The sequence below is a fragment of the Electrophorus electricus genome, chromosome 14, assembly GCF_013358815.1.
Source record: "Electrophorus electricus isolate fEleEle1 chromosome 14, fEleEle1.pri, whole genome shotgun sequence".
Taxonomy (NCBI): Eukaryota; Metazoa; Chordata; class Actinopteri; order Gymnotiformes; family Gymnotidae; genus Electrophorus; species Electrophorus electricus.
Window position 1 is genome coordinate 4,968,838 of NC_049548.1, and position 10,511 is coordinate 4,979,348.

At 40.0% G+C, this 10,511-nt stretch overlaps 1 protein-coding gene across 1 annotated transcript; it reads right to left on the reverse strand.

Annotated features, from left to right (window-relative positions):
* Positions 1 to 616: 616 nt before the first annotated feature.
* On the reverse strand, positions 617 to 10,061 carry si:ch211-214e3.5 (zinc finger protein 518A). The gene is made up of 2 exons (XM_027020649.2): positions 9,990 to 10,061; positions 617 to 7,473 (listed from the first exon to the last, which is right to left on the reverse strand). Exon 2 carries the CDS (start codon positions 7,453 to 7,455, stop codon positions 2,821 to 2,823), a length of 4,635 nt encoding a protein of 1,544 aa, XP_026876450.2. The 5' UTR covers positions 7,456 to 7,473; positions 9,990 to 10,061; the 3' UTR covers positions 617 to 2,820.
* Positions 10,062 to 10,511: the final 450 nt, after the last annotated feature.

A 10,511-nucleotide genomic window follows, 5' to 3' on the forward strand; every position in this document is an offset into this window, starting at 1 on the left:
TATGGCCCAGACAACATGTTGTGAGAGATACAGAATTTCAATAGCATATACATAGTATAAAGTACTATGTATGTGAATATTTAAAGTTGCTGCAGAATGGAGACTGTATATCTTTACCATTTTTCAGTAATACTTCAATGATCATGTGTTAATACTTAACATATGAAATATTTTAATTAGTCATACATGGAAAAGCTGGGCACCCATGTCACAGAAAGTTCTTTCGGACAGTACTGTAGTTCTGGGCTCTGCTAGGTGCAAAGTTAGTGTACATTCTTAGTTTCTCAGTTCTCAAGGTCTCATGTTCCCTTTTACTTAAAGCTAAATACCGTGCTCATTTGAGCAAGAAAAACATGAAACAAAATAGTGGAAGCATTATAGGGGCTTCAAACTGAATCACAGTGTTTCACCATGCAGCGTAGAGGTTCATGGTGTAATAATATTACATTTGTGTACACCTTTTCTAACTCTTTATACGCAGTTGCCCCCTAAAGCCCAAAAAGCATTATTGCAGGGCTTCACAAATTAAAGATCACAGTTAGAAGGTAAACTAGCTTTAAAAAAATAAAAGAAGTCATATTAATAAGTCAACTCAAATATGTGATGAGACAACCTCTTTCAAAGTATTTACATTTATTCAAGAGGAACTGCAAAGAGGTAAATACAGTACAATATAGTGTCAACCTGGTGCATCACATTTTAGGCACTTGGCATAAAAAAATAAAATTCTCACATCCTAATAAACCAACAATCTGTGTGACATGAGCATTAAACATCAAACAGTGAATTTTTATTTTTTGCCTCAGAATAAAAATTATTTGGTTACTGTCATATTGGCATGTGAAAGTGAAGGTCATGCTTTTTGCTTGCTGATGGCATAGTACACTGGTAGTGTTAGGTAGGGTCACTTGAGGTCAGCAAAAGGAGAGCATTAAAATAGACAGTAAGGTTTTAAATTATGCACAGAAATAAAAAATAAAAAAATCAAAAGTTAACCAACTATGGTTTAAAAGCAGTGATAAATTGACTTTGTTCACTGCTTTGATCTGTAACAGTGATTGTCCTGTCACAAAACTGAAGGGCAGACGTTCCATGATTTGTGCAGTGAAGTACAATAAGTCAGATAAGAATGGTCTATGACTCAGTATGCTTTAAAAAAAATCAATGAAGTTGATACACCAAGTTACAAATAAAGCAAGTGTAACAAGCTTAAGAAAATAATCAGAATCCACCATTGTGGTCATGAGATTGAAATATTACACTTATCCTAACAAAATCATGGTTTTGTGTAACTTCTCAAAGTGCTAGCTTTTAATGCACTTGATATCATAAATGCTGGCAGCTGTGAGGTAAAGCTGAACCTGTTGTTCAGAAGTTGACCATTGTACTGTGAATGGCTGGAAGGAAGATTTGCATAAGTCATTAACCCCATAGACAGGCTGACAGTTTAGAGTGGAGATTCTCACTAGTGGTGATACTAAGCCAGGTGTAGATTAATCATTTACATTTAACTATTCCGCAGGTTTGAGTCTAGGAGTGGAGTACACAAAAATCAAACGTGGTGATCCATGAAAATACCCTGCATTATTGACATCTGCCAATAAACAACCTCAGATTTAAAGACTACCTAATACCTCCATTTCGATTTCCGGGATGAAGTACTTTAAAATACTCAAAACAATATAAAATCTCACTGATTTTAAACACAGAGAACAACTGCTTGGTAGAAACTTTGAGGCAGATCTAGGCACTCAAGTATCAGAGAGTATGAGAACAACAGTTAGTGTTTGGTTGGGCTTTTGAGGTTTGGTAGCTTGCATCTCAACATGCTCCATTTCGTTTCCTCTTCTATAATGCACATAATTGCTTTGCAGCTTCCCCACCTTCACTCAAAGGAAAACAGTGGAAGAAAAGTACAAATGCTAAAACCAGATAATATGCTGAATCCAGTCTGTACAACTTTATGGAAATGTTTCAAACTAAGGTGAAATTTATTATTGCTACTAAAATGACACTGGGTCAATTCTGGTATGTTCAGAGGAAATACAAATGCACCAGTAAAACAACATGAAAAATGCCTAAATTAAAAATACAGTGCATGGGTGAACTCACTGCTCTAAAGACATAGTTTCCACAGGAACCCAATATCAGTTTCTATATCAGTTTGTACAATTCTTCATACAATACCAAATACCTACAGGTATGCTTGCACACTGAACATTTACTGGATACAACACTAAAAAGGGACATGTTTACAATTAAGGTAAAATTAGAACAACTGAAAGGTAAATTAAAAGTTATATGACCTCTAGAAAGGGGTGATGTTTGCAGCCAACTTAAACAAATTAAACTGTAAATGACACATCTTCAAACATAGTTGCTGAGCTAATATAAAGGACCTCTTTATAAACTGGACTGTTCATTTAAAGATTATGAAATTACCTGAGAAATTTGTTAAATGACTGCATTGAAATAGGTCTATCACAGACAGCACCTTCTTTTTATACCAGTGATCTTTTTGCGTGCACCATAAACATACAGTGTGTCCAGTTTTCACAGTTCCATTCTGTACATACACAAGGATTTAGACTTAAATATACATGGGTTAAAACTATTTACATATAAATTGGTTTCAGGTACCAAACTCTATTACACTATAGCCGTTAAACTCTTCTGGAGGAATATCTATGGAAAAATAATAGACAGCTTAATTGTATCTAATTGGACTATTCATAAAAAGAAAAAGAAATGATCCTTTATCGGTCTCATTTCTCTTTTAGAGGACGGCTTTTAACCCAATCCAAGGGTTATGTGGGTACATTAAAACAGCTTATTCCAGTCTCTTGTTGCCTCCATGAGATGCCGTTGTCCATGGCCAATCCACTCCTCTTGATTGTTAAATACCCGGCCACAAAACCAACAATTAAACGTAGGCATGTGCTCTGAACCTGTGGTGGAGGATAACCTCACTACCTCATATTTGTTCCTGCTTGTCTTCTTTAACTTCAGTTTTAAGATGAATCTTTCTCTGACATTGCACCCCAAGGGCTGGACTCTTGAATCCACGCTGATAGAGGAACTATTCTGCTTTGACAACATACCCTCTGGACCAAGAAGGCTCCACTCAGAGAGGGCCTTGACCGTGTTCTGAGACAATGAAACTTTGACAACTTCATTTTTGTACCTGTTCACCGACTTCATTATGTTTGCCACTTGAGGAATGTCAGCATCTGGATGGTTCAGCACCACCACTGGCTGGTTTCGACGGGGGCACTTGATCTGCTGGAGTGGACTAAAGGGAGAGAGCCTAAGAGTCTTCTCAACATGCTTTGCCACAGGCTCCCACAGTGAGGCAACCTCTTTGTCAGCAGCTGCCTTACTTGAGTTTCTCCTTGTCTTTGGAGAGGTCTCAAAAGATTCTTCAAACAGAGACCTTCTCCTTCTCTTCCGTTGGCTTCTGGGACGAGTGTGCATGGGGATCTGCAGTGACTTTTGTATCACTAAGCTATCACTACCCCTGTTTTTAATGTCAGTGCTTGATTGAGGCAAAATATTCTTAAGCTTTGTTGGGATGATTTTATGAGAGGTGTCATGAGGAGTATTGGAGGTTTTCAGTCCTGCAGACAGACTGGTGAAAGATCTACTTGGAGACATAAGAAAGTAAGGTGACTGCAGAGAACCTGCGGCTACGTAAATCGGTTTTTTGGCTGAAGGATATGGAGCAGTGGAGAGGAACCGGGTGCCATTGGGACTTCTAACAATCTTGAGGAAAACCCTGCTTTTGCCTCCTTCATTTGGCTGGCTGCCCTGGCTTGCTCCCTTCTCATCTGAGCCATTTAACAGTATCCCTGACTTAGCTGGAGAGATATATCTAACCAAGTATGCTTGCCGCCCTGTTTGCAATGGAGCTGCCTTATCAGCCGAGTTTACAGGCATAGCCAATAGTGGGCGGGTGGTGAGCACAGTCTTGGAGTTCAAACCAGTTGATTCGTTACTTACTGGTGCAACAGGAAGTGGTCTTTGAACTAAATAGCATGTTGGTTGTGCATTTGTCTGTTCTCCAGTGGGTGACTTTACAGCACTTGATAAGAGAAGAGGCCCTTTCAGGGAAGAGGCATTGACAAAGTATCTGCCTCCACTGCTGCTCACTGCTTGCAGAAAAGATGAATGGCCTTTGCCTTCTCCACTTGAACCTTGTGTCGACATTCCTATTCTGCCTCCATTTAGTGTAAGAGATAACCCTGTACCTTTGCTGGGTCTTTCAATTCCTGGCTTCACATATGACACATTAACTTTTGAAGCACAGGACTTTGTAATTAGCTTGAACCCTGGAGCACTTTTTATTTGGACTGGCATAGCATATGGAGTCTCTGTAGTCTGAAGGAACATCTGCTGCTTTCCCTCTGGTGTCTGTAGGATCCTAAGTGTTGTTTTAGTAGGTCTGACAGTGTCCTGCATTGAAGCTGTGGATACCAGTCTGTCTTTCTCAAGCTGCTGGCTGATGATGGCATCCGAGTGCTTTTCAAGTATTTTGCCTAAAACAGCTGCATTACTCAAAGCTGCAGTGCCCTTCTCAGCCACAGGAGACAAACCTTGCTCTCCATTTCCCCCTGACTCTGACAAACATGCTTCTCCTTTCTCAGTTTCTTGCAACACTGGAATGGACAGGGCATCATCCACAGTAGCTATGCACTCATCAACCTCTATATCACTATCTGACACTCTTTCTAGTGCTTTCTTTCCACTTGCAAAAACTAGATCATCACCACTTCCACTACCATCTCCTCCACTTCCTACATATTCTTCAGACTCTGCAGCCACAAGTGGGGGCGAAGCAGGCAGCGTTAAGCTCCAGTCTGGAGCCAGCTTGAGCTCACCAAAATCTTCACACTCATCTTCCTCCAAGTCCTCTGGAGAGCCTTCATCAGCTTCCAGTGAATCAGGGGAACTGCCAAAAGACTCTTTAGAATAATTGTGAAAACTAAAGACCTCCTGACTTGGGGAATTTTGCAAAAGTGTCTCAACTTCTGTGCTACAATCTTTGGCATTAGGGGACTCGCCTGAACATATTTTATGATGCGAGCTTGTATCTGACAGAGCTTCTCCATTTGGTGATATATTACAGAACTCATTATTCACAGCTATATTATCCAAAGCCAGGTCCTTGCTTGGAGGGGTATCACTGGGCAGTATAGGGCCCTTGATTGAATTGGACAGAGAACTCTTTCCATCTGATAAGTTAGACAAAGGGGTCATAATTTCAGTATTCTTAGACAATGAAGTCTTACTTACATCAACACTAGGGGACTGCTTCTCATCATCTACTAAAATGGAAGGTGCACTGATTTTTACAGGAGATCTAGGTGAAGCCTGCTCTATAATTCTCTCATATGCGCTACAAAATTCAATGGACTTAACACTACATCGTTCATTATCCTCTGAATGATCCATCTGGCTAAGGAACTCAGATGAGACAGTGGGGATTGTGCCCTCATCTGCAATGCAATTAGAGGCCAATGCAGATGGCAGGGCATGGCATTCTGATATTGAAACTGATGCTATGTTAGAAACTACCTCAGGGGATGTGGGCTCATCATCTTTTGATTCTGATGGTGATGCATCTTCCACATCCAAATCTACTGCTGTAGTGGATTTAGCAAATGATTTTGAAAAAGCTGGTTTTGCCATGGGAACGTCTGTGTGAGAGATCTCCGTTTCAGTTACATCTGGGTCTCTGGGAGCTGAATGAGTTGATTTGGACTTTGTGGCAGTTGGAGGAGAGGGAGAAAGCTCCTCATCTGGTTTTGATGATATCCTACATAGAGTGTTGTTGTTATTGGAAAACATATACTCTCCAGTCATATTGGACTCCAAGTCTACACAAGGTGGTGAGGCTGATGGAGGGGTAACCAATGTGCTAGACTTCATAAGAGCTTCGTCGCCAACCTGGTTTGTGTCTATATTAGCTCTGTCCATGTTTGTTTCATGCTCATCTAACAAAGGTGACTGGTCTCTAGTGAAATTATCATTATCCTGACCCTCTACTTTTATTGAGGCAGTGAAACCTTTCTTTATCCCAGAATCAAGACTAAGGAGGGACTTTGATTTCTGGGATAGTGTGGAGCAGGGAGAGCTAGATGTTTTTTCATCCTCCCCTGTGACATCAGCGGTTGACATTTCATTTTTTGTAGAGTGATCCTGTTTTGTTGGTATGACTTTTAAAACTAAATGTTTTTTACCATCTACCATCTTAAAGCCCATTACTTTGGTGGTACAGTTTGGGGGAATTGAGATTTTATTTTTGACCATGAGAACTGTCAATCCATTGCTGTTGCTTGGGTGTAGAATTCCAGACCCTGGGCTGAGTTCATTCTCTTGTATCTTTGCCTGTGTTGGTGTAACTGGCAAAGAACACTGTGGTTCACTCTTGAGTGAACCTTTACTCCACTTGTTACTTTCTTTTTTCACACCAACAGCTCGTTCAAGATACTGCTGTGTTTCCTCCAGTGTTTTTTCTGGATTAAACAAACTACCATTTTGGTCAAGCAGACCTACTCCAGGAAGAGAGTTCAGCTTCGTCATCCACTGTGATTCCCTGGATCCTCCAGCAGGAGGGCTCTTTTTAAGCAGCAGTTTCAGTCCAGGAGAATTAGCTCCAGTGTTGTCCTCTATTGCCCTCCATCTGCTTGTTCTTTCCATTTCATCTCCATGAGCAACAGCCAGGTGCTTATTTAGATACTCCCTTCGTGCAGCACCATAGCCACAAAATTGACAAGTGAAAGGAAAAGTCCCAGAATGGACTTTCCCGTGTGTGGGACTGAGTGGTGGACACTTTATGCATTTATGGCTGCCCTCATTGTGGTGATGAATGTGCTGAACAAATGTACCTGCATCTCTTGTGGAAAAGTCACACTTCTTACAGCGAAACAGTCCATTACAGCTGTGGCACATAATAAAATGCCTGGTGAGGAACAGTAAGGAGTATTGGACTCCATCATTGCAGATCTCACACGTGACCAATGTGTCGCGATGTCCAATGCGATGTCGCTGGAGAGACGAGAACTCATTGGTGACAAACGTGCAAAGATCACAAGGATACGTTGGAAGTGTTCCCTTGTGAGCTCCTTGAAAATGTTTTAGCAAGTCATTGGGGCTGTAAGTGGTATCACCTTTGCATTCAGAACAGCAAAAACTCAGTATTTTTCCAGAAAAAATAGCACCCTGTTGCATTTTACATGGTGATTTTTCAGATGACTTGCTTTCTGTGTGAGAATTATCAGTACCTGACTCCCCAGACAGTGTGTCATCTTGGTCACAATGGTCATTATATGCTGTCTCTGTTGTCTGATTTGCAAGCTCTTTTGAAAGAGGGCATGTATGGACCATGGAGACATCTTTCTCAGCATCCTTGTTCTGGTCATGGCTTTCTGGTGGGTCATCTAGATTGGCCTCCATATTTTATTATAAAGGTTCCTGTAAAATAGAGGAAACCTATAAGACCATTAAGCCTTATCTGTAATAACACAAATAAAAACTGGGAAAAATTTAGACAAAGCCACACACTGCCAACTGACCAACAGTTCTATAGAATGTTGTTTTTTGTTTTTTTTTTGTTGTTTTTAACATGCAAATTTAAAAAAAAAAACATCCAAATAAAAATAAAACCAAACATTTAAAAACCAAAAACTGTAATCGTGTTTGACTTCAATATAAGCATACTGCATTCCAATAAAAAGATGCATTCAATTTATTACACTTTAATATCAAATGATACATGATTCTAATTACATCACCATAGCTCATGCTGTTTTTTTTTCCATTATCCTGGTGAGTCACTCCAACCCCAAGCAATAACATTTTTTTTTTTTTACATTTAGCTTCCCATGCCCTGGGTCTGAGAAAATGTGTGTGTGTGTGTGTGTGTGTGTGTACTTAAGTCTATACAATCAGGATTCCAATGTAATACACGATTAATGTAACTGTATTCAGATTTATAAACATGTTAATCAAAACAATCATACAGGCTCATGTTTTTCTATTCCCCACTACCATATGAATGTACACACCACCTACTTTATTAGAAATATTTATTTAGTGGAAACACCTTGTGTAAAGTCAGAAACTATAGCATATTTGTTTCTTTGCAGAGACATCCTTTAGGCTAACTTCATCAATAGTCAATTTCTAAATCACAGCACTACTGCTGGTTGGATATTTTTAGGTGACAGACCACTTTTGTTCAAACAGTGACACTAACATGTTTAAAAACTCCAGAAACACTGCTATGTCTGATACACTCATACAGTGTAACACAGACTGCCATATCAGTGCCAATGTGTTAAGAATGGTCCACCACCAACATAAAACTTTGTAACTATGATGTACCTATAAGATTGTAGCCAGATGCTGGTGTAAGTGTTTCTAATAAAGGAATACAGATATATTGTGATGATTGCAGTTGAGCTCATACTGTGATAAATGCCATTATTTTTTTTTTTGAGGGTGGGGGTATTTTTTTATTGTCCTAATTAAAATAATAGTTTACATTTCCAAATGGCCTTAGTAATACATATCGATTTTTTACTTTATAGTGTGTTTTCACAAACAGTGCACAACATTATATACATAAATTATAATTATAGGCATGGTTCAGTACAAGGCATTTTAAAACAAAACTCTCTGCAAATTGTTCATGTCTTCAATTATGACTACAGATTATAGATGAAATTTTACAGAAAGTGCCTTAAACATTGTGCAAAATGTACAGAAACAAGGTCACAAACTACTAACAATACCTAATCTTAAAACAATGCTATTTTAGACATAAAAATATATTTGGGAACAGAATTGGTTCTCTTTGTACATACAGTATGATTGATCTAAAGATTTAAAAGAAAAACCACCCAGACATGGGGACAAAACTCAGTCACTCTAACACAGCGACTGAAATGTTTAGCAACTTTAAGCAGGTATATATGCAAAGTGAAAATTAACTGCCTTGGAAGGAGTAAAGATGATTTATTGCATAGCCTATTTAACTGACAACATGCAAAAGTAAATTTTCCCTGCATGTATATATCTCTAACCTAAATAAATGAACATGCATCACAAAACAGATGTCAGAACATATTGATAAATTTACCCCACCCCTTCATACACACCAAGTAAAAGCAGACTTGGTGCTGATGCAAATTCATCAACCTTTAAAGACATCCAAACAGATTATCAGTAGCAAAGAGCATAATATATCTGAGAAGGTATTCCACCTGACTAAACTATTCATGTGAAAACTTTCCTAACGCCTGCTGCCGATAACCTTTGGATCTGCTATTATTTGAGAGCAAACCTCGGAAGTGCATGGTCTACATGAGTCTATGTAGGCAAATTTGAACTAACCCGCGATGCCTAACCGAATGTTAGCTCATGCATGTCCCTGGAAATCAAGTTTTGGCGACTCTTCGTCCATAGTGGGCATGATGCGCTTGCTGCTGACTCCTTTCTACTAAGAGAAGCATAGGCAGCTTGTATTTATGGAAACGATTAATGGACATGGTTTCTAATAAGCAACACCTAAGGCATCTGCTTTCACTACAGTACTGGCTATCCGACTCCATCTGACTTGACAATCATCAACTTTGAGCAGCGCGGACATAGGAACAAACATCGCGGACAGAGGAAGTGCCGTGACTATAGTCCAAACAGCTTGGCTAGCTTCTCGTCCACGTATGCACGGCGACTACAACGCCTGGCACGGCCTGCGGACATGTTGCACGGAGTGATTTTTCCACAACCCAGTTATTTAGCTAAAATCAACAAAACATACAGCGAGTCGCCCCCACCCACGCAAGACCCACCAAACGACTAGAATAGCACGCAAACCGCCGAGAGCGTGGATACCTTTAAACAAGTGTCGTACGCTACCGCAAGACATCGCAAAACCCATAGTTTCGCACAAGCGTTTCAAATGTGCTCAGTTGAGATAAATTTACCTTTCTTTTCTGTTTAGACTGGCAAGGCAGTGACGGCGGCCATGACAGCTCCATCCGGGTAACGCTCCGTCCCCTCTGTGCGTGTGAATAGTGAAGCAGGAACTCTGGGCGGATGAATATGGCGCCGCACCTGAGAGCCTCATTAGCTCCTCTTCCACAAACTCTTTATCTTTCCACCCGCACCCAAGTAAAGCAGCTAAAAACGCACTCCGGTTGAGTAGTGAAGGATTCCCGGGGCGGGGAGGGCCTTTAAATGGACTCTGTGCAGTTTATTGAATGAATAAATAAATAAATAAATAAATAAATAAATAAATAAATAGCAGGCTTGTGGCGCTTATAACGACAGTATAAGGCAGCCGACAAAAACGCTGAACGGCAGAGTTTAGAGCCGCCATGTCTGTCTCTTGACCAGAGCGCCATTTTATATGGCCATTCACCAACTCATGCAGCGTTATTTCACTTTAGGACACAACATTAATCCCTCAAAGCTTGCAGATGTTCATGTGTGATCAGCCGAGTTCC

Bases quoted from the DNA above. Each gene is read 5' to 3' on its own strand.
- si:ch211-214e3.5 (XM_027020649.2), bottom strand. From the start codon at position 7,455: ATGGAGGCCAATCTAGATGACCCACCAGAAAGCCATGACCAGAACAAG.